This window comes from Rhinocladiella mackenziei (assembly GCF_000835555.1).
Source record: "Rhinocladiella mackenziei CBS 650.93 unplaced genomic scaffold supercont1.5, whole genome shotgun sequence".
Classification (NCBI taxonomy): Eukaryota; Fungi; Ascomycota; class Eurotiomycetes; order Chaetothyriales; family Herpotrichiellaceae; genus Rhinocladiella; species Rhinocladiella mackenziei.
Genome location: NW_013550600.1, coordinates 3219880 through 3243044, shown reverse-complemented (window position 1 = coordinate 3243044; position 23165 = coordinate 3219880). Strand labels below are relative to the sequence as shown.

Genomic DNA, 23165 nt, shown 5'->3' with positions numbered 1-23165 from the left:
CAGGAAAGGCTGATATCGCCATATCATAGAAATCGACTTCAAGTTCCCTTCAACACACGAAACCTACGGTATTGCTCGGGGCGTGATTCTTTGTCTCTACACCAAGGTTTTATTTGTAAGGTAGTGTAGTGTATCTAGAATTTTCGACATCCCGCGCCCAGGCAATCCCATGCCCCATGCAAGTTTAAATTCGACAATGCTATGCACCTTCGTACAATATCCCAAAGAGTTTGTGGTCTCCGATGCCGTCGTGACAGTACTATGTATGGACGATGAGCAGGCCCCCCCCCCCTGAGCTGAAAGCGGACCCTTCTTTCTCCTTTTGGTCCCACTTTTCGGATGGTAAAATTGGAAAATCTTCCGTCGGTTTTTTCTTTTCCTTTTCTTTTCCAATGCACACATTTAGCAGACAAACAGGAAAAAATATCGCTTCCCCTCTGTTTACACATGTTTGGCAGCAAGTTTCCCTTGTCTTCTTCAACACCAGGTGAAGAAGGGTTTCTTGCTCTTGACGGTCTCCAATCTCTCGACGATGACTTTGCGTTTATGTTGTTCCATGTCGCTTGCAGCCGCGTAGCCGAGATCGCCTTCAAGGTCGTCGCCTTCGTAAACAATAGGCGGGGGTTTGCCGCTGCGGGTCGACATTGATCGTTGTCTGCGCGAGCTTCTTTTGTGGCTATTGACATTGCCTTCACGGCGGGGGAATTCGAAGCTGAATCGATTCTTGCCCTTGGCCGGGCCGCGGGCAGGAAGCGTGGCGCTGTTTCCGAGGCTGTCTCTTGCTTCTCTGGCATAGTCCGTCGAATCGTAGGCGCCGCGGATGTTGATAGGGCTACTGGGCCTTTCTTCACCAGGCATGTATCCTAGATCCGCGGCGCTGTCCTCGCGGGTAAGGTCGAAACGGTTTGGATTGGGAAGCTCGCTTGTCGGTGAGCCCAGAAGATCATGCTGTGGTGCTTGTCTTCCTGATGGGGCTGAGGCGTAAGACGCTCCTATGTCCATCTCGTCGTCTTGATCAAGGTGTGCCGCTCTCCGGGCCATGTCTGTGGAAGGCACGCGCATCGGTATTGCAACGGGGACATCGACCAAGTCGTCCCAGACGCATACTCTTGTCCGTCTTGTCAATTCTAGCGGGCCATGATCGTCTTGTTTAAGTGTCTCAACGACATTCCAAGCTTGACCTTTCATGACGGCAATTTGTCGTGCGAACATGCTCTCTTTGAAATCGGCATCCATCGCAAAAACTCTTCGCAGCGCCATTTGAGTTTCACTCCACCATGCGGTTGACGTTAGTAGGGGGAGGAAATGATCTCGGGTTTTCTTCGAAAACGGTTGTCCAATAAGAGAAACCGGGAGAAACAGCCAGCCAAAGGGGAAACTACGCCACTGGGTTCTGTTAGCATAGGATTTGTCGAGTGGAAGTGCACACATACAGCATCTGGGTGTTTCCATGGCCATGACAGACTGTTATCGATGGCTCCGATTGTAATCGAAGAGTAACCTTCTTCTCGAGCATTCGAAGGAGTCGCTGAACGGCTCTCCATTGCCTCATACCTTTTATAGGGTCGGGAGGTATTCGATTCAGGTCGCTGTGGACTCGTCGACATCGGTCGAGGGTGAGCGTCTCCATTTTGGGCAGGACCATTAGGCTTCGGCGGCTCTGCGACAATCGACACTTCTTCCAGCTTCCAATCAATTTTGATCATCCAGTTGTCCAATCCCCGGTCTGTGTTTCGCATTATATAGTCCAGAATGACAAGTTTCTCCAGCTCTTCTCGAAAGGCTTGTTTTAATGTTGGGGTCCAGTGGAATTTGGGGGTTTGATCTTGAAGTGGCGGCGACAGAACTCGAGGCGTCTCTTCTTCGTCATCGGAATGACCGCCGCCACGAATACAATTGGTTAAAGGCCTTCTTTTTCGGGTGTGTTCAAGATCTGCTCGAAATTCGGTTGCCTGGTCCGGCCACGGGTTCTCGCGTAAAAAGATATTGGCATCCTTGAATCCTTTTAAGAAAACCTGGAAACTGCCAACTTTGGCGGGAAGGCTTTTCTTCCCTCTCCAGCTGCTTCTCCGTTCCCAGAAATCATAAAAGAACGACTTTGAAGACAGCCAGACGACATCTGTGTAAGGTACCAAGTACGTCCTTAGTTGGACGTCAAGAACATACGCAGCCGCTTCTGAAACATAGGACAAGTTCGGAATAAGACAGGCCCTGCCGAAGAAGAAGGGGAACAGATTTCGGTGTATCCATTTGGTCCATTTGGGATTTCTTGACGCATATGGCTCTTCATCTTTCGGCTTGAAGACACCAACCACTTTGCCTTCACTGTTGCGCGCAAAGTAACTACCGGAACTGCCTTGAGAGATCATTTTGGGGTGTATTCCGAGTTCGATGGCCACTTTCACGCTTTCGACAATATCGTCAAACTGGGCTTTGGTCAAGCGTCCCGTCTCTTGAGCGGCATAAGCTGCCAATTGGGAGGCCGTGTACGGACGAATCCCTGGAGGAGCTTGAAAGACTGAATGGTGTATTTCCAACTGTTCCTCCTCGTGCGTCTTGCCCTTGACTGAAGTAATCTTGAATTTGGAAGCTATCTCTTCCGCCCACCTCTCTAGCCTGGCGTTGATAGCTTTGATGTCTACTCCAGAGGAATTACTTCTCATAGGCCTCGTGGGTCTTCGTCGATGATCGTGGTGCGGAGTCGAGCGCATGCTCTCCCGTGGACCTGGCTGGATGGAAGCATAGCGGGTACTAACTGGTGAATTTGTATATGTCTCGTCTCCAGAATCATCGTCTCCCAGTGGTCCATCATCTTCGTCTGCCTGTGCAAGACGGGCATAGCCGGAGGTGGGTCGATGGCGAGGCATGGTTCGCGTGTGTCAGGAGGGAGGTGCCAAATGGACAAATTCCGGGTTACATTCGGGACGTGGCGGTTCTAGAAATATGTATTTTGTAGGGAGACAGAGGGAAGATTGTATGGTACATCAAGCCATGTTCGAGAAGGAACTCACAGAAACTTTGAAGGGATTATTCCTAGATGCCTGGAACAGTCGGAGCGACGTTGATTGGCTCGTACGGCGAACCACATGCGTGGAGGACGTAATATCACAGGTACGACAAACCCGGGGGTTCAGATCAGGACGAATCTCTTGTGTCCTAAATGCCCGCTACGTTGCCGTCCATGTGCTCCGAGAGGCGTCGATTTGTGGATGATATTGAAAGAGTCGAGATCCCTTTCTCTGATGTGAAGCTGATGACTGGATGGCTAACCCAAGGGCAGGTTGATTTCAATCGTGGTTTTACTGCATTGGCATTGACCTAATAACCGCCCAGCATCTCTCTACTGTCGTAAGATACTACTCCTACAATAATGGTCGGCCAAAGAACAGGACAAGGCTGAGATGGCCCAACAAAACTTCGGTCCAGTATTTTCCTCTCACCAGCCACACCTTTCTTCACCAGCCTCACGCAGACTGCGCCACAAATTCACCCATCAGCTCCAGTAGTCGCTCAGTTTGCCATCTGGATCAAACGTGGCTGTCAATCTCGGACAATGGACGATTGATTTACATTGACTTCTTATCTTAAGGGGAATGATAACAATTACGACGCTGTGTATCCTCCTGTTCCACTTTTACCAAGATAATGACGGGCACCCAGAATCGCTCCTCCCCAATTATCACAATGTAATTCAAGCCAGGGCTCTTCGCATCCTATCCTTTCTACGATTGCTCAACGTCTCTGCACGTCAATCATGATGACCTTCGACGGCAGTTCCCACCTAAATTTGTGCCATGGGAGTTTGACTGTGCCACAGGCGTTAAATAAAAAAAAAAAAAAAAAAGGGGGGCACATTGGAAGCCGGACCCCACCGCGAGATTGGACAATCTCTTTTATTTCCCCAGATTTGCGAAGCGTCGAATCAGCGTCATCTCGTCCCCTCGCCCTCTCTATAGCACAGACACAGGTCTGCAGGTCTATTCGAAACTTTCCAGGTTGTTGTGTCTCAATAGTCGCTTCGTTACAGCCATAAGAGTACAACCGAGGTGGCCAGATATGCGATGGGGCCCATCGAACTCCGATCACAGCGGTCAGAGTTGTTTCTACAAGGTAAAAGTTCATCTCAACAGACGCGCCTAAGCTCAGACACGGCGCAATTAGACATGGTGCTAGGCCGACTGGCGGGACCAATGTTCTCCTCGCTTGAAATCCTCGATTTGGGAGACCCCCCTGACTCCGAGATTGTATTGGGTAAAGGAAAAGCCTCGAGGCTCCCGTCTATCGATAGACGGTCTGCTGTCTCCTCCGTCCTGTGATACAGTCTTTCCTTGTTGAATACTTTCTTATTGTTGATTGTTCATTGCATTGCATCAGGTTGCCTGTGGCATCGTCCCCGATCAGGTTATAGAGAAATTCGACCTCATCTGCTTCCTCACCTGCCATCTCCGTCGAGACCACGGTTTGGTCTCAAACAACAGCGAACACGGCATCCGCAGTCGCTCCACCGCTTTTCCGGGCCTCGCCCATTGACCCGACATATCGGCCATCGTCAACACCGTTGAGTGAATCGAGATTGGAGGAGCATAATACCTCGAGACGGGATCAAAGAGGACTGTCACCTTTGCCCACTCCGGCGGCATACGGGAAGGAAGTCTCGAGGCCCTCATCGACCACGCTCCCAAACACGAGCAGCCTTTTACTCAGTCAACCACAATTCCACACCCGGAGTGCGAGCCTTAGTCTTGGGCGAGAGTATCACCCTGAACCACGTCCTGCTCTGCCTGGATTGTCAGCCTTAACATCTCTGGCAGCCACTGCACCGCCGATCAGGTATGCAACCGAACCAAGAGGGGGAAATATCATCAAGGGACTGCAGGAGCATGAAGTTGACGCGAAGATAGGTCATTTTCAAGCAGTCATGGCTCGCCGATGGGGTTTCATGGCATGATGCCACCAGTTCCTACACCTGGAATCGCCGGAAGCACCCCAGTAAGTTTCTTTCTATCGTTGTGGTCGATGCAGCGTGTTATCAAAGGCTGTCTTGGGGTCTGTGCCCCTGCCACCTGCATTTCGTTCGCCAAGCCCCACACATCACGGGACCAAGAAGGCCTCCGCAGTTTCGCGCGGGCTTTTTTCAGCTCTTTATCTTATCGCTCCTCGCAGTCCATACCTTTCTGTCCTCCATTCCATTTCTGCAACACCAGAACATGGCGGCTTCACTGCCCGGGACTGACCATAACCTGCCTTTCACACAGCCCGTTTGCCAGAACTGTCAGACATCGACCACTCCGCTATGGCGACGCGACGAAGCCGGTTCGGTCCTCTGCAACGCCTGCGGACTTTTCCTCAAACTCCACGGCCGACCTCGCCCAATCAGCCTCAAGACCGATGTAATCAAAAGTCGCAACCGAGTCAAGACTGCCAACCAAGGGCCTAAAAGGAAGGTGAGTTGGGTGACTGCGCATTTCCTCTCTGGTCGATATCCTAACATCCGCTGCAGTTCGAATCAAATGGCCATACTCCCGCTCAGGCCGAAATGGCCACTCCTCCAAATGGAGTCAACGCACATCGTCGCGTCTCCCAGATGGCTGCCTCTGTCACTTCTGACCGGTCGCATTCTCCCGTTTCCCGGAGTGGGACACCTGGCGCACAGCACGATCCCAATATTGCACCCCAGCACCTCTTTGATTCCGCTGCGGCGGTGAATGACCACCAGTACAACGGATCTCCTTCCCTACCCGCTCTCCACCTCAGCCAACACTCTCCAAGCGCAATTTCCATCAATAATGACCGCCATCTGGAAGCGCCCATGAGTTATGATCAGCTAATGGCTGCAAATACCAACCTCCGAACTCGCGTCTCTGAACTAGAGGTAATCAACATGGTATATTCCGACAACGAGAACAATCTTCGCACCGAGCGAGATCGAGCCATACAGGAGCGAGACGACTTGAAGCGAAAAGTCGCAGAGTTGGAGAAACAGCTTCAAGATATTACTAGTAATGACCAGGGACCCCATTCGAAAAAGCCACGACTATCACACGAACCCCAGGAATGATTTCTGTCCCGCTGTCCAGTATGGAAATACACTTTCTCGTTGGAATGAAATCAAGAACCTGCATCAAGAGAGCTGGCAAAAAGCCCTCCGGAAGGACCACAGCTCTCAAATTATTGTATCGTCAACAGTGATACCCCATCCACGATTTTTCTTTGCTGTTGCTGGAGAAGAAGGATCCACATAATCAAGGTTTAGTTCTAATAAGGCAATGGCTGAGGCCATAATGGCGTTGAAAAGGAAATAGGAGGGGAGGGGTGTGGTGTTGAAAGCCGGTGGGAGGCTTCAAGCCAAAAGGACCAAACCAGCAATGACCTTGAGCATACTCTGTGGAAAGAATTAATGGTGGGCAAAGGGAATCAAAAGTTTGCTTTAGTGACTGGAGGAAGCTATGTCCGCACATTAATTCCATATGGCTTGATGGCATAAAGAAAAGGAATCTTCTTGAGTCTCAGATAAAAGGCAGACCCTGCGGCTCTCCTCTCACTGCTTTGCGCAACTGGGATCTACTCGCTGACACTCCTATATGGAACACGAGATATGGGTCGACCTTCTGATATTTCCCCCCCCTCCCTAACTGGCACGAAAACTGTCACAGGTAGGATTTCCTCCGCCATGATCTTCTATCGCCCCAAGGAAGACGATAGTAAGCCTATCCATCCGGTCTCCCGTCGTACTTCGCGACCTAATACCCCGCGCCTACAACGGCGCGAACTCATAGACCGGAGTAAATTCCGTATTTCCATCAGCCTCGTCTCCCTGAAATAGATGCCTCACACGAACCGAATCTTGGACCTCTCACCATCCTTTGCCGTTGTCATAATGCGAACTTGGCCTTCACTGGCATAGGAGTGGTGCATATAAGCTCTTTAACAGCCCTTCGCACGATAACCCCCCGTCATCAACTCTAGCCTCGGCATGGCTTCTCCCACCGTCCCAGTCTCGCCTCTCCATCTTCCATCCTCGTTCAACTTTGCAAGAGACATTGTCGACTATTGGGCACAGAAGGATCCTTCTCAGGTGGCCCTCTATTGGACAGATCAATCCCTAAACACCACCAAACAGCTCACTTACAGCTATTTCTCTCGCCAGTCCCACCGTATCGCAACCCTCCTCACATCTCTGGGAATCAAGCAAGGTGACACATGTATCCTCATCTCACCCAGAATTCCCGAGTGGTGGGAAATTACAACGGCCTGCCTCCGGTCTGGGATCGTGGCCTGTCCGTGCACGACGCTCCTGGTTGATAAAGACATCAAGTATCGACTCCAAGTCTCTCATGCTACCGCATTCATTGGTGATGAAACCTCTGTCGCAAAGTGCCTGAAGATCCGTGCGCACTGTCCAAATCTGCGCACAGTGATACAGATTGAAGGAAGAGGTTCTCCAGGGGTGGTCGGCTTTCATTCATCACTGGCCAAGGTCTCCCAAGATGTCGATTTCCCCATATCGAGTTCTCTCAAACCCACGTCCCCAGCATTAACATTTTTCACCTCGGGAACTACTGGCCCCCCGAAAATGGTTCTACATACTCAAGCATCATACCCTCTCGCGCACGCCTTGACGGGCATCCATTGGCTTCAACTTCGCCCTGGAATAGTCTATTGGAACCTATCAGAGCAAGGGTGGGCCAAAGCCGCGTGGTCATTCTTCTCGTCATGGAACTGCGGCGCAACCCTCTTTGTCCACGACGACAGGTTGGCATTTAATCCGCGTCGGACCCTGGAAGTGTTGAACAAATTCCCCATCACGACTCTGTGCGCTCCGCCCACAGTCTATCGCCAGCTTGTTCTGGACGACAGCCGTCGTTTCTTCACGACCAAGCAAGGGAAGCCTCGATCCTTGGCTCACTGTTGTGGCGCCGGAGAACCATTGAATGAGAGCGTGATACAGACTTGGAAGGAAATGACCGGCGGTATCGAGATCTTCGATGCCTACGGCCAGACCGAAACAGTGGTCGTCTGCGCGAATCAAAAAGTCAACAAAGTCAAGCCTGGGAGCATGGGAAAACCCATCCCTGGCGTGCCATTGATGGTGATCGACGCCGACGGCAATATCACGCCTCACGGAGTCGAAGGAGATATTGCGATAGCGATTGCGGATGGAGACGAAGACGAAGCCTTTTTCGGCATTTTCCAGGGGTACATTGACAAAGCAACCGGAAAACTCGACGACAAGGTCAAGACGTTCCCCAATGGAAGGAGGTTTTTCATCACGGGCGATCGCGCCACCAGAGACGCCGACGGGTATTTCTGGTTCGTGGGCCGAAGCGACGATGTGATTAATTCCAGCGGGTATCGGATTGGTGAGTGGTTCTCTGCCATCTATGTCTCTCTTAGCTTTTTACATTCTCATCTTAATTCACGCGGTCACCGCGGAAACCTAAATTATAGGATTCTAACAAACTACATCCATCATCAGGTCCCTTTGAAGTCGAATCGACTCTCAAATTACATCCTTGCGTCGTTGAATCTGCTGTCGTGGCGTCTCCTGATGAAGCCCGGGACGAAGTCGTCAAGGCCTTTGTCGTGCTCATTCCCTCAGCGGCCTCAGAATACAATACACCCGAGTCTCGCGCCGCGCTGGTCAAGGAAATCCAGGATTTCTGCAAGCAAAACGCCGCCCCGTACAAGTATCCGCGCAAGATCGAGTTTGTGGACGCACAGTTCCTGCCCAAGACAATTAGTGGGAAGATCAAACGAGCTGAATTGAAGGCCTTGGAACGGCGAAGATATAACGAGAGCAAGGGCGCTAGGCTATAGGTCCAGGAAAGGGAAAGGGAATTGGTGTGTATTTCTAGCTCGCTTTACATTTCTCATCAACATCTCCAGGCCTGAAGATCCGTCGTCAATTGTACACCTCTTCGAAATGGCCCATCCTGGAGACGACCCTCCTTTCCCATAATGCCATTGGTTAGAGTCATCCAGGACATTCGACCGCACCTATACAGATTAATAACTTGCAACACACACACTCCTTTCCCGATTATGACATACTGAATGACGATCGTTCATAGCCTTGTCGCTGTCTCAATTGGCATCGGTCCTGGAGGCCTGATCTCCATTCTTTTCATCTTTCTCCGGACAGCACCTCTACCCGATAGCAGCATCCTCGTCTTATTATCACAATCAGGCTCCTAGGGCTGAGAGATGGGCGACAGCTAAAGCCTCCGCGTTGAATCCTCAATAGCCAAGTTTTAGTGTTCACAACATGGGCGAGGCCGTTGGGAGTAATTGGACAGTGAACCAAAGTTTCAATTCCTTTCTCGATAGCCCGGGTGCCTTTCACATGTAGGTTCCCTCCCAAGTGAAGGAATGACTCGAAAGTATGAGACAAAGTTGACGAAAGGTACCAGATGCTCTGCTCTAATAGACCAATCATCGGATTAAACAAACAACTGGATGGCGGGAAATATCAGCCGATACTGCACCACTTGCAAACGTCACGAGATTAAGGTATACATCTGTACCTGCATGAATGCATCCACTGACATGGGTTGCTGTCAATCCAGCCAGTACTAATCAACATGACAACACAGTGTGATGAGCTACGTCCGATCCGTGCAAAGTATGAGAAGAGTGGACACGCATACCCGGACCCCGGATTGTCCTAGATCTCCTACGAGCCGAGTGGAGCAGGGGCTTTGAAAGTCGCGTTGACCCGACGTCCATCTTCAATTGAGACCTATCTACTTTCTTTGGCGCTGATCGAACGCTTGAGCAAGAAGTCTTACCCTTCTAATTGAAGACTTTTTGGCCCCTATCTAGATCTTCTCCCTTCTCGTGTGGGGCCACAAAATTGGAAATCAGGCTGACTCTCCTAGATAACGGCGCAACATGACATTGATCACTGTTGGAGAGGCATCAGCCTTATTGGAAGCCTGCGGTCCAAGCAACGTTGTATCGAAGTTTGATTTCTCCATGTTCTCTGGTCACTGTGGCACCGTTGTATGGACTTTTATTTTCCCTTCTATGACAAGTCCTAATACCTTACCAAGGCCAAGAGCTGCATTTTCTGCAAAAAGACAATTTATCTAGCATTAGCGGCCTGGGAGATCATTCGCGCCAACGTTGTCCCGAGGTATCGTCATTGGCAGATCCCGTTTATATGAACGTACTCGCTGCCACGGCGCAGTTACCGGGCACTGGTAACGAATACTGGCGATTTATGCGCCAGGAGTGTTGATGTTTTCCTCTTCACAAGCTCATCATACCATTACACAATGACCGGGACAACGATACTGAGTTCTTGAGTCTGCAGTGGATTTGTATACGCGTTTTCCCTTTTTGAGGCCTCTCATATCAAGCATATTTGAACGACCCCTCTCTGGAATATGTATGTTGTGGGGATTGTGTTGTGCAAGTCCTTTATGGTTATTTTCATATCGGAATACCAACGACTTCTTCTCCTTCCTTCCCATCTAGTACCAAATCCCCATATACCGTGATAGGAATGATGACTTCGAACGTTTCGCAGTCTAGATTCTCCACCGCCACATTAATCGCGCCACGTTCGTCGTTGACTACTTCTTCCAATAACTCCGGGGCAGCCATTTTGCTTCTGCTGTCCATTTTACCGTCATCTTCGTTTTTGCTCTCGTCGGCCTCAGCCTCGATGGAAGGCTGCTGCTTAATCGTCCCAAACTCAAACCTAAGACTCCAATCGAGACTAACTCCCGAAGTAACAAACGTCGGCGTCGCGGTGGCAGGAATACTCGGCGCAAACGTCGCTCGTTTGGTGAAAAGAACAATGTCTGATTTTCCCGCGTATACTTTGCGGGTGACTCTGTTAATAGTCGCTGCTGAACGCACAGCGAGCGAGGGACTGACTTTTTCGCACGTCTCAAGTGTCGAACGCAACGAGGCACACGGGATTTGGCCCTCGGAAAAATCAACGACAGCAGTGACAGTTTCGCCTAGGCGGTGCAGAGGGCGGTCGACGACGATAACGGCGACGCGCAGACCGTTGCGTGCGATCTCGAAGCGGTTCGGACTTGATTCGTCTTGTAGCTGATTGCTGAAGAAGATCGCGCGGTTGATTGCTTGGACGGCCTTGCGACTATCACCCATGTCTTTGTCGGTGTTCATCAAGTGTGGATCCATGGTGCCCGTGCTGGATTGACGGCGTCGATTGCGGTCGAGTAAAGTGTCGACGAATTGCAGGAATTCCGTCGTGGAATTTTCGTCAGATCGGACTGTGGAGGTCCCGGTTTCTTCCTGAAGATTATCAGGTGAGGATATGGATTTGGTACGCGCGAGATCTTGTAAGATGACGTGCGGCTGCATTAGGTCGTGACCAAAGATTTCGCCGTCGTAGTTGACGCCTGAGAAAACGCGGATGGGCACGTTGACTTGTCGGACTGCGTGCATATTGGTGTCTCGACCTCCCGCGGCAGGTAATCCCTGCACGCCGACCGTTAGGGTATATGAGATCTTGATGGCTTTTCCACGATGACTTGATGGCAAGCCACGTGGCAAAGGGTAGGTGTAAGAGTAAGATTGCTCTTCGCCTGGTTCGAGGTGCAGGTCGACGAACAATAATGACTGAGGAGTGGAGAGCAATGGGATTGCTCGAGAATTCGTGACGGCATTCATCTCCTTCACGCTGCTCATATGGCCGCCTCCTGTCATCAAACTGTTAAGTGATCCGCCGATGTTGTTGATGTTGAAATTGAAGTTGCCCAGGAACCCATGGCTGTTTGGTCGAGATTTCTGGACGCCGACGACACCACCACCAGCCTGGCCGCCGAGGAAGCCTTTGCTTTTGACTTCTTCGAAGTGGGATGCATCGATTAGGGACGCGTCGAGGGTGAAGGTGGCGCTGAGTTGAGCATAGCCCATGAGCAAGTTAACGGCTTGAGGCTTGGGTGATTTTGCGGCTGGTCTTCGAGGAAGTGGAGTGACATAGTTCAAGACTGGTCTAACTTCCGACATGACTGAAGGCTGTTCAGACATAAGGGTTTCTTGGGAATGGTTGCTGAGGGAGTAGAAATCGCCACTGCTTCGGTCGCTGGCAACTTGACTTGTACCTGAGGTTGTTCGGGCAGCATGTCCCTCTGGTTCAATGGGGCCAGGGTTGAGTAGTTCATCGGGGCCAGCAGCTGATGAAGATTTATCTGGCTGGTCTAATGGGAATTTGAAGTCGGGAGTAGATTCACGGCTTCCACTCGCGGCTGGGGATAATGGACTATGCCGACCTCCTTTGGGTGGAGGATGGAGACCTGTTGGAGAGTCTCGACGTTGATGACCAGTCATGCGCTGCGGTTGTGGAACTGTGATGAACTAATGAGTTTCCACGATCTTGTTGCAGGATTGAAAACTAACCATGATGGATTTGTACTGTCGAGGCTCGTTGATGGCCCAATCTCAGCTGCCTTGCCCCGCTGTGGACGGAGTTGTCAGCGAGATCTGAGGCGGCTATCGGAGACGTCACTGAGATGATTGACACCGATCTCTGCGCCTTATGATTTGGCCTGGGAGGGTGTGGTTGATTGTCTCTTGGGAGCCCAGGGCTGTGTGATGAAGCGGTGGCCCTGTGGCGCGAGGGCTGGTCGGTCGAGTGTTCACTGCTGGCAGATCGTCCATTTTGACTCAGTCTTACGGCCGCCGCGTTATTCTTTGTCGCTTGTGCAACAGCAGCAATTTGACTGATGCTCTCATGCCTACTGCTTCGTCGTGGGTGAAAGGCTGGAGTGACCGGCTCGGACAAGTTCGCGACATTCTTGAAGGTGATGGTGCATCGGAGGTGTTCGCCCGTGAAGACGGATTGATCATGGAAGCGGACAACTACATGGATGTCCGAATGCATACCACGGCCGAGAGGCTGAATGAGAGATGTGATGATTGGCAATTAGCGACCTTGTGAGATGGCGTAGATGGAGAATTGGATTGAAGGTCTGGTCACTGGAAATACGAGAAAGGCGAGTTTGAAGTTTGGTGCTGGGAGAACCTCGGCAAGATAGACGGGCAGTCCGCTACGGGTGAGAGGACGACTCTTTGGCAAATTGGATGATTTGATTAATGAATGCGTATGTCCAATTTAGATCTCCATTCTCTCATGTACAGCCAGCGACAGGAAATCGTCCGAGCTGGCTCAGCCTGGACCAGAGCCTCAAATATCCTTTACTCAAATCACCGTGCTGAGCGACAAAAGCCTCATCGAGTTCTGCTTCGAGAGGGTCATCAGCTAAATGCCCACTCTGTGGCCGCATCGGCTTTCTCGTAGAGATGCCGGAGCACATTCTGCACTCTTAGCTGGAGGTTATCAGCAATGACACAAAGGAGAGGATTTCGGGACTCATCAACCAACACACTCATGCTCTCATCCGTATCTCTTCCTCTCAAACTCGGTCGCAGAAGGGCATTCTCCATCCTCTTATGACACGCTATTGAGGTACGGTTCAATGTGTCGAGCAGGCGAGGAACGAAGTCTTTGGCGCATTCCGACTTGGATGTAGTGCTTCTGCTGCTTCAAGCTGATACTCCCACTTGCGCGGCAATCTTCTCGGTCGTCCTGCCCAAACCATTATTTGCGTAGAAATCCATCGGATAGGTTCCGTCCTCCTTCTCCCAACCTTGCTTTCCGCCCAGGACAACTAGAGCCTCATACGGCGTCAATAATGGTCGAGGAAAGGCATATCCCCAATCAATGCTTAACCGAGGGCATGCAATTTGTACCCAGCAATCCACATCTTCAAACATGGCGAGCTTTCCTGGGAAGATTTCGCTGAGCAAAAGGTTAACAAACGGTATCCCCTGTTGGTTTAGATAATTTTCAATCAGGGTCAGAGTATGCGGATTGCCCTGTCGCCCCAGAGCTCCGAGTATGAGACCCCATTTCTTTGCGTTCTTGGCCGTGCTGATAGCAGCAGATCGCATCTCCAGCATTTCGTCGTGTGAATAAGATTCCCTGGTCAGTTTCCGCGAATATGGATCATATCGATAGGCTGGTAGATGAGGATTCGCTATCATGGCAGCTTCAAGGTGAAAGCGCCCGTCTCCCAGATAGAGAATCAAGTCAACATTGGCATCTGAAGCGATCTGAGGGGCGGTACAACCCAGCACCTCGCCCTTGCTTAGTGGCATTACTTGGGGTACTACCAGCCTTAAGCCTTCTGCCTCAAGCGCTGGTCGTATCGTGTGCAGTGTTGAGTTGAACTGTATGGTACTCACCATAGCAATTGTCTTCCCGGGCGAAATGTTTCGAGAGAGTGTGTTCACTAAGTGTGTGGTGTCAATCGAGATGTCTACAAAGATATAGAGTGTGGCAATCTTGGTCGCCGACACCGGTATCAGGCAGCTGTGTGCATAATGGACAAGAAGGTCACAACCGAGAGCCCTTGCCGTGTAATCATCAATACAGCATGCGCCATACGTGACATCTCCCATAATCAGAGTCTCGGTTCCCGGACAGAATTGTGTCAAGATATCTGAGATGGTGGTGGCAAACATGAGCAGGCCTTCCGGAAACTGAAGAGCCACTCTTTTCGCCTCGAGGGTCCGTATACGATGGATAGTTTTGGGGATCTCGAAGCTGTAATTGTGAGGCAGTAAGTCGACCGCGGCTTGAATATCGGGGTCATCGAGGATCTTCGGTGGTACCGGGTTCGAAGCTCGTGGAGTTCTTCGCCGGACTTGTCTTGGGTCAACTGCGCTTCTTGTGAAGAATATCCATTGCTTTCATACCTTTTGGAACAACAGCATTTGCTTCTCCCACAGATGGATTCTCATCGATTCTCGGTCTGACCTGCGCCTCTGCCGTTCTCCGTCCCACAAATCTTCTCTTTGGTGTTCTGTTGCTGGATGTGTTCTCTCCCGGCGCTCCTGGGAATGCACCAGGCATTGCAGTGCCGTCTATCTCCATCCTCGACCCTCTACTAACCTCTGCTTGGTTGGGTTGCCTGTTCTCTCGTCCATCAAGGGAATAGAAAAAACCGGTTAGCGGTATCACGTGAAGTTTGGTGGTGATCTAGATCGCAGTTTCGGGGATGTGGGGACACATTTCCCCGGACCCGTCATCACGAACTCTGCCTTGCAGGTCGACCTAAATGGAGACTGGAGCACAAACAGACAACATGTTATAAGGCTTTGGTAGGTTCACGAGGTGCTAGATTTCGACCTCTGCCCCCAGGAGTCCATTATGACTCTCCTACATTCTGTCCTCTCCGCAACCAATTTTCGCAGTCCGTTTCTGAGAAATCTTGTTCCTTCAATCGGTCTTGCGTTTGGAATCCAGGCGATCGTGGCCATTCCTTCTATCCTCGCAAAGTCCGAACGGTTCTACGATCTCTCTGGCTCTCTGACATACCTCTCATGCACTGCGCTGGGTCTGTATCTACCCGCTATACGTGCTCGCTCTGCAGCTACTTTGGCGGGAAAGGCTTTACCGGCATGGCCTAGCTTATTAAGTGCTTTCAACGGCACATCAGGACTTTATGGCTTCAACTGGAGACAAGTGGCTCTCAGTGCTGCTGTGAGCCTCTGGGCCTTTCGACGTTAAGTTTCACCCTCTTGCCCCGCCGGACAGCGGCTTACGATGAGCAGTTGGAACTTATTTATTTACACGCATTCTATCCTCGGGCGAAGATTCTCGTTTCGAAAACATCCGCGGTTCCCCTCCCAAATTCGCAATGGCTTTCTTCGTCCAAGCTGCCTGGGTATTGCTCTGCCTCATGCCAGTTCTGGCTGTGAGCTCATTACCGGCATCAACATTTACTGCTCTCGGAGGATTAGTCTCGATCACCGACATTATTGGCTTCCTCCTCTACATCGGAGGATTCAGTTTTGAGATCATAGCCGACGCACAAAAGAGTCGGTGGTCGCAAGAGAAGAAAGAGAAGAAACACGACGAGGATTTCCTGACCCGTGGGCTATGGAGTAAGAGTCGACACCCCAACTATTTTGGTGAGAGCACATTGTGGACGGGCATCGCCACATTGGCCGCTGGCGTCCTCGCTTCGGATGCTGGTGTTGCTGGGATGGGCCTTGCAGGTGGTCTTCCTGGAAAGGCGATCGCTATTCTGAGCGCCGGAGTCAGTCCTGCCTTTGCTACTTTCTTGCTTCTCAAAGTTTCCGGGGTGCCTCTGAGCGAGAAGAAGTATGATCGGAGATACGGTGATCGAGCAGACTATCAGAAATGGAAGAAGAAGACGCCCATGTTCGTCCCGAAGCTGTGAGGAGAGAGGGATGCATACGATGTAACGAATACATCTAGGGGTGTTTGTATGAGGCCCCCAATCTTGAATATAATTTCGACTGCAGATTGCCTTTGTTTTCTTTTCTCTTTTTGTGGTGGGGGGGGGGGGGGCTCATCGGCAAAGGCGGGCAGATCCCCGCTTCCGGTTCCGCATACTGAAGGCACCCAAGTTTATTGATGAACACCCAGAACCAGACATAATTTCTACCTTCTTGGAAGCTTTTCTTTTGATAACCATGTCGTTTAGAGATCCCGCCACGTAACCATACAGTCTCGAGCAAAATGGTCACGACGTCCGGCTTTTCCAACACGCCCGTGACACGCTTCGTGATCTTGGCTTGTATTTGCGCGAGCATCCTGACCTCGATCCTTGATCTGCGACACCTCGTGCCCATCAAACCGTACCCGCATCTGTGGCCGTACCAGCAAATCTCACGAATACTGACATTCCAAGTCGCCTACACGTCGTCAACGGAGCTCCTTTTCGCCATCGCACTACTATATCAGTTCCGCGTGCTCGAGCGTCTCTGGGGTCCCAGGAAGTACGCCAGCTTTCTTGTCGTCTGTTTCTGGTTGAACGTCCTACTCATTCCGACCTTGTGCCTTGTTCTCAAGCTGGGTACGTTGGGTGCATATAATTATGTGCCGGCGGGGCCGACGGCCGTCGTCTTCGCCGCGCTGAGTGCGTGGGGAGACGAGATTCCAAGACTCTATCGATATAAGATCATCACGGGAACAGCGCAGCAACAAGAGCAGCAGGAGGGTTCGAGTCAGCAAATAGCAGGGATTGCATTGAGTGATAAGTCTACGACATATGTGCTCGCGGCGCAGTTGGCTTTGAGCCAGTTTCCTTATCAGCTACTTCCAGCTGCGGTGGGATGGACGGTCGGGAGCGCATGGATGGGCGAGCTCTTGCCTGGTGGGCTTGGGAGATGGAGGATCTCTGGTTGGATCGTGGGCGAGTCGAGTAAGATAAAGGAACGGGGGCAGTTTGAAGGGTTGAGAAGACGGTTGGAGGAGGAAGGAACTTCGGCCGATGGGATGAGGAACGTCAGCGACAATGTAGTGGGAGATGGCCGTGAAAGTGGTAGGAGAGCAGGCTTTGGAAGGCAGATTCTGGGGTATTTCACAGGGTCTTGAAGGAGGCCTTCACGAGCGATGAAAATGAGGATATACAAAAAGCACCTTCGTGATCTGACGGATCGCATTTGACAATCTTGGGTAAACCTTGATCAGGCGGAGGTTTCGCAGACAATCTCGGCAGACATGACCTCTTTAGTGACTTTGGCTGGACTTGAAAGACATTCCTGTATAGAAGCAGGACAACTACGCGAATTTCGAGCCAGATCAACGATAAGCCTGGTCCTGCACCGTACATATTACAGCGACAACTGCCGAAGGCCCTGGATACCGTATGACTAGCGAATGATGTAGAAAGGTATGTGCCAGAAGAATCTCGTCACAGATTCGAGTGCTAAATTACTAGCACTCTCTGTATACTCGGCCCTTTGATGGTAAAAGGGTCGATCGCAGAACTACTTACGGTTCTCATGCTGCATGTTTCTTTTCATTTTACATTGCTCAAGTGAATATCTAATGCAAGGCAAATTCAGTATATTTAATCTGCATGGAGAGAAGACTGAGGCTAGACTCTAAACTGCAGTGTAGACTTTTTGTTTTTGCTTTCACATTCGCGATTTATACCGGTCGGTGTGCTCCTTGATCTGCGATCTCGTGGGATCGATCATAGACATGTTACGTTCCCACGTGATTGGCGTGGAGGGAAGCGGTTCGCAGCATTAGCGATCGCAAGGCTGAACATCCGGTCTCGCCATAAATCGGCGAGGTGTTAGATGATGTCAGGTTTCTTGACAGAAAATGCGAACTCCCGCACTCCATTCACCACGAATCCGGTAAGAGACCGTAGCCAACCCCGTACGAGATACGCCAGGTGGCGCGCAGTGTTCCGCTGCAGTAGTTAACCCACCTTTACGGACCGACATTTTAGCACAGCTTGCCCTGCAATTTTAGTCTGGAGGAAGCGGCCGTTGCAAGGCTGACCAGCATTTTCTGCCCCGATCCTCTTGGAACTAGCAGATAATGGTGAGAGCAGGACACGGAGATAATATGAAGTCAAACCCTTTCGGTTTTCATGACTCTCCCGCGCTTTTCGTCTGCTCTTCGAACGCCTGCTTATATCTCTGCACGGCAATTGCAAGGCTCTTGATGATCGGACTGAGTAATTGTTTCACCACCGCACCACCGCCTTTGATAGCGTTATGGTCGAGCCTATGCCGCCGCCCAGTCTTTTTGAATCGTTCTTCCAAATTCCGCTCTTGAGAACGAATATGTTCCTGTCTCTCCTTCTCCGCGTCATCCGCAATGACATTAATCCGATCGAGCGCGCGATTGAGGCTTTCGACTAGCGAAGTCACTTCGCCTGCTCGAGATGCGTCGCCAGATAGAAAAGCATTCCAGAACTGACGCAAGAACTCGATTGTTGTGGCTTGAGCGAGGGTTAAGCGGTCGTATATGGCCGTGCTGAGGCCCGAGGCCTGTGGGATCTCGGACGTTTGGTCTTTACGCGCTTGGATGAGGGAAATGATGTGTTTCATGGCGATGGAAGAGCCACTTTCTGGCCGTGAGCATTCATCTTCCATTTCCTCGTCTTCAGCTTCGTACGGATCAATTGGAATCACCCCTGAGCCCGGTTGCGGGAAGCGGGCCACAATGTCGCTGTAGACGTCTTTGATAGCTTTGGTAGGATCGAGGCTTCGAAATGGATTGCTATCGTCTCCATTGTTGCGGCCCTGAGCAGAGTGACTGTCAGAGAAGAATCGGCTTTGATCCCGGATGTTCAGGATGATGCGGTTTTGTTCTGGATCACCTGCTAGATCATGTAGCCGGAGACTGTCATACGCGGCTTCCGACATCCCAATCGGAGCAGAAGCATCAGCATCCGACGGTCTCACGGCTGCCATGAGCTTTTCACTTAGTGCGTTGAGTTTGCGTATAATCGGCGCCTTGTCGAGTGTCGTGGCTCGTAATTCGCTATCGGGACGATTACCCTGGCGTTGGCTATGGTTTTCTTCATTTCCTTCCAAATCAATGAATTTGGGAATGTGCATTTCGGAAAATGCCGTTCGAAGACCAGTAAGGTCGGGGTGGTTGAGGAATTCCTCTGTATCCAGATACTTATCCCGAGACTCCTTCGATGGGTCGAATTTGAGACCGCGGAGTTTCATGAACAACTGACTTTGAAAGAACCGAGACCAGAATTCCACTTCGGATTTGCATTTTTTGGGAACGACTTCATCGTAGATCATGCGCATGACCGGATACTGCTCAAAAATGGCACGCACGTGGTCTTGCGTCAAGCTCAGCTTTGTGCCTCCATCTTCACGACGAAGTTCTGAGAAGACGTTGTATTTGCCCCTCCCTTGATTTTGAGCGATAGCGTGTGCACGCAGCAGGTGGACTCGAGAGGACCAGAATTGCGCAGTGAATTGCATAGTCGAGATAGACTCCGGCTTCAGGCTCAGGGCTTCCATGAACGTTCTTTGCAAGACCGGGTCTTCTTGCATTAGAGATTGCTGAAGTTTGACATCTCCCTTTAGTCGCTCATCGTCCTCCCAGACACTACTCGTTCGACCGGCCCCCGAAATAGCATTCGCTATGGTCATAGCAGCAGATTGGCCGCCGGTAGAAGCAGTTGCCACATTTTGAGCCGCTTTCTGTGCTTGAATGACATTGGCCAAAGCGTCTTTGATGGCGTTCGCCTCGCCTCGAGGATCATTGGTAGAGGTGAACGTGAAGACATAAGCTATGGGCTCAGCTTGACCGGGATCCTGTGCAAAAATTTTCAGCATGACTTTGGCACTGGATTCTGGCGTCTGTTGCAAATTGGTGATGTTGACTGCCGACAATACCAGACTGGGAGCGGCATCCGGTGGTTGAGCTGGAGTCCATGATACAGATTTGCGGTCTTTAGATATGGCCAATATACCCGGCTGTTTCTTATAGGATGCCTGTCCTCGTGGCGGAGCCATTGCTGTCTATCTCTCGACGACACTGGATATGGGGGATTCCGACCCGCCGCTTTGACGGATCGTGTGAGACCAAAAAGAGGATATCGACTTTGGCATTGCGTTTGTGATGGTTGAGTCAAACCTCACAAGGCGAGATTATACGAATTGGAGCTAGCGAGCTAAGCCGGGAATCGGATTCACAGGAGACTGTTCATTATCATTGACTGTCTCCCATCCTTTGCTTTAAAAAAGGGGGAAGGCCTCAAACGAAAGACTCGAAAGGAAAGGTCGAAGTCAAAATCGAACTTGATCACGAGAAAAGCTGTAGAATGGAGTGATCAGGCAAATCCGCCAAGGCTAAAAGATAATTCTCCATGCCGATTTAAGGACGACAATATCGCCGCCCTACAGATGTGCTCGCAGTGGTGCAGAATACATAATGCTGCTTTAACCCCATGGCTAGGTGACCTACTACTTCATACTTTCAGCCTTACACCAAAAGCACGAGCACCAATGTCTCAGCGGCTTCAGCACAAGTTGGAGAAATTTCTCGATGAGGAGTTCGGAGACGATTGGGACCTCGAATCCCGACTGAAGCTCTATGTTTTTGACTTTGGTTGGATCCATTCGCTAACCGACAGCAGGCGGAACTCGAAAGTCTATCCGTTTAATAGCAAGCACCTGAAATGCTTGTCCTCTCGCCCACCCAAGGCGAGTCTCGCCTTAGAGTCAAGTTCGGAAGAGCTGTATATGGTGATGTCCTTCGGCCAGGCTGCTTGCAGTTCCAGTGAGACCTGGACTCATACCCATGTTTGGATTGGACCACAAGCGCCATGTGTCATCAAATTGGACAGGAAAGGGATACGATCTCTGCTCCACCCTCCACGCTCATTCATAGCTATGACCGATCAGGATGGGGACACACACTTCTGCCGCTTGAGCCGACCAATGCACCTTTCGTGCTCGTTTTCTACGCTCAGCCTAATTTTTATCTGTCTGTTCGAAAGGACTTGAGGGAAATGTCATCCAATCAATCACGATACAAAATACTGTGGGCGCATTTTCCCAGCTCCAATACGGATTCTGCCTTCCTGACGGGCCTCACGATCCCAAAGTCCTACACCCCATTCTCTCACCATCTTGTTGGTGCCTACCATAGATGGTGCCTTCCGGCTTCCCTGTCTAGATTTCTACTCCCTTTGGAATACTCTCAAAGAACATTCTTCCCCTTTTCCAGCCACACAAGCAGACATCACAAAGGAGTGCCAACGATGGAGACAGATGATAGTTACACTCCCAGCCAAGACCGACATGCTTTGAGCCGTTTGTTTCGTTTAGTTCAACGTAAGCTCTCCAAAAAAAAAAAAAAACCCAGCAAACAGAGGACCCCGTTGGTGAACCAACTATTGGTATTACAACCTTTCGGCGGAACAATTTGGACAATCTTGTAATGCCGTATGTCTATACTTTTAGCTTTATTCCTTCATGAACCGTGCCTCGATGCACATGTAACGTCAGAATCACATCGTGCGACGTTTCAAGCTCCTGAAAATGCTCCAACAGGGTTCTGGATGCCCTCTCCCTCAGATCCGAGTCCAAGTCAACGAAACACCAAAGCCTTTGCAGTTGCTAACGGTAAGAATGCATTCAGAGGAACAATCCATAAAAGCCACCCCTCTGCTTCCTTCGTCGACATCCGGGTCACAGCTCGTCAATCGTGGAAAGTAGCTGTTGCTCTACGATGGACCAATGGAGGTTATCCACACAATTCGGGGCATCTGCTTCTATTATCTAGTGCTTTCTGGACCAGCACCTCATGGGTAAATCTTCTCAGGTGATGGTTCAATGCGTATCACTGGCACGGAAGATGCTAGAGGTGATTGAAAAGACTCCTCCGGTGCACTTGGGGAAATGATGCCCTCATAAAAGTCCGATTCTCTCTCTTTCCCTTTTGGGTTTCCTGTTTGGTCAGTGTCGACAAAGTCTTGCCTTTGCAGAGCATCCCAGTCTCGATCAAAGGTCCTCACGTTCTCCTCCAGCCTCATTTTGAGGTCGTCCGCTAGAATCCGATCATTCCAGTCAATGGGAAGCATCTGCTTGGTACACTGCAGCCAGACTTCGACCTGGGGTTTTGGGCCTGTCCCTACATTCTTCACTCAGAAATTCAAGTTTTCTCTGGACGCAGTCCTTCAAAGCATAGCCAGAACCTGCGTTTGCTTTGCCCCAGAATTTGTCAGACCGGCTCTTCTCTCCAAATCCTTTCTCCTTGGTCCTCAAATCAGAAAACCCGTCTACTGTAAACTCAGAATCAAAACACCAGAGTAGAAGTTCGAGAAAGACGCAGCCCAGTGCCCACAAGTCTGTCTTGCGAGATGTATGCCCGTGTATATGACGATCTGGTGAGTCGTAAGTCTCGGCGCCGTCGGGATTTTCGGCGTACTGAGACGTAGTAAACTTATATGCTTTACACCGTCTGAGCTCTTTTATGCTGGCCGAACCAAAGTCGCCTAGCTTTAGAATTCCATATTCGTGCTTGTGACTCTCACAAACAAGGATATTGTCAAGCTTAATGTCGCGATGGTATCCTGTTGCTCGTGACTCGGTGAGTCTCGATGGGGGTGCCCAAGTCCCCATTGCCGGCCCAGGGATGGCTTTTTCGGGGGCTTCCCCAGGCTCTTCTTCCCTCATGTTGTGTATTAAAGCTAAAGCCGACGCGATACCTGCCACTTGGTCGAGCAGCCACCTTGCGAAGCGGGCGTCGTACATTCGTGGCAAACCCGTCTCCTCGTCGAGGGGAATGGACAGCAGGGATCTATCCTGCCTCGTATCTCGGCCTGGGGCTTTATTGGCCGAGAGACCCATCCAGGCTTTGAGATTTGTTTTAGCCA

The 23165-nt window shown here is 50.7% G+C and overlaps 9 protein-coding genes across 9 annotated transcripts; 4 read left to right on the top strand and 5 right to left on the bottom strand.

Annotated features, from left to right (window-relative positions):
- Positions 1-477: 477 nt before the first annotated feature.
- Z518_07663 (uncharacterized protein) lies at positions 478-2867 on the bottom strand (the record flags this gene model as incomplete). The annotated part of the gene is made up of 2 exons (XM_013415792.1): positions 478-1386; positions 1434-2867. The coding sequence occupies 2 exons, from the start codon at positions 2865-2867 to the stop codon at positions 478-480; spliced, it is 2343 nt and encodes a 780-aa protein (XP_013271246.1).
- Positions 2868-5207: 2340 nt separating this feature from the next.
- On the top strand, positions 5208-6058 carry Z518_07662 (protein GZF3; the record flags this gene model as incomplete). The annotated part of the gene is made up of 2 exons (XM_013415791.1): positions 5208-5444; positions 5501-6058. The coding sequence occupies 2 exons, from the start codon at positions 5208-5210 to the stop codon at positions 6056-6058; spliced, it is 795 nt and encodes a 264-aa protein (XP_013271245.1).
- Positions 6059-6973: 915 nt separating this feature from the next.
- Z518_07661 (uncharacterized protein) lies at positions 6974-8817 on the top strand (the record flags this gene model as incomplete). The annotated part of the gene is made up of 2 exons (XM_013415790.1): positions 6974-8360; positions 8477-8817. 2 exons carry the CDS (start codon positions 6974-6976, stop codon positions 8815-8817), a joined length of 1728 nt encoding a protein of 575 aa, XP_013271244.1.
- Positions 8818-10434: 1617 nt separating this feature from the next.
- Positions 10435-12862, bottom strand: Z518_07660 (uncharacterized protein; the record flags this gene model as incomplete). Its single annotated transcript, XM_013415789.1, has 2 exons — positions 10435-12326; positions 12379-12862. 2 exons carry the CDS (start codon positions 12860-12862, stop codon positions 10435-10437), a joined length of 2376 nt encoding a protein of 791 aa, XP_013271243.1.
- A 662-nt stretch (positions 12863-13524) lies between these two features.
- Z518_07659 (diphthamide biosynthesis protein 1) lies at positions 13525-14896 on the bottom strand (the record flags this gene model as incomplete). Its single annotated transcript, XM_013415788.1, has 2 exons — positions 13525-14687; positions 14740-14896. The coding sequence occupies 2 exons, from the start codon at positions 14894-14896 to the stop codon at positions 13525-13527; spliced, it is 1320 nt and encodes a 439-aa protein (XP_013271242.1).
- A 297-nt stretch (positions 14897-15193) lies between these two features.
- Positions 15194-16229, top strand: Z518_07658 (uncharacterized protein; the record flags this gene model as incomplete). Its single annotated transcript, XM_013415787.1, has 2 exons — positions 15194-15548; positions 15598-16229. 2 exons carry the CDS (start codon positions 15194-15196, stop codon positions 16227-16229), a joined length of 987 nt encoding a protein of 328 aa, XP_013271241.1.
- A 302-nt stretch (positions 16230-16531) lies between these two features.
- On the top strand, positions 16532-17389 carry Z518_07657 (uncharacterized protein; the record flags this gene model as incomplete). Its single annotated transcript, XM_013415786.1, has 1 exon — positions 16532-17389. One exon carries the CDS (start codon positions 16532-16534, stop codon positions 17387-17389), a length of 858 nt encoding a protein of 285 aa, XP_013271240.1.
- A 1010-nt stretch (positions 17390-18399) lies between these two features.
- On the bottom strand, positions 18400-20298 carry Z518_07656 (uncharacterized protein; the record flags this gene model as incomplete). Its single annotated transcript, XM_013415785.1, has 1 exon — positions 18400-20298. The coding sequence occupies one exon, from the start codon at positions 20296-20298 to the stop codon at positions 18400-18402; it is 1899 nt and encodes a 632-aa protein (XP_013271239.1).
- A 2058-nt stretch (positions 20299-22356) lies between these two features.
- On the bottom strand, positions 22357-23139 carry Z518_07655 (uncharacterized protein; the record flags this gene model as incomplete). Its single annotated transcript, XM_013415784.1, has 1 exon — positions 22357-23139. The coding sequence occupies one exon, from the start codon at positions 23137-23139 to the stop codon at positions 22357-22359; it is 783 nt and encodes a 260-aa protein (XP_013271238.1).
- Between the last annotated feature and the right edge of the window lie 26 nt (positions 23140-23165).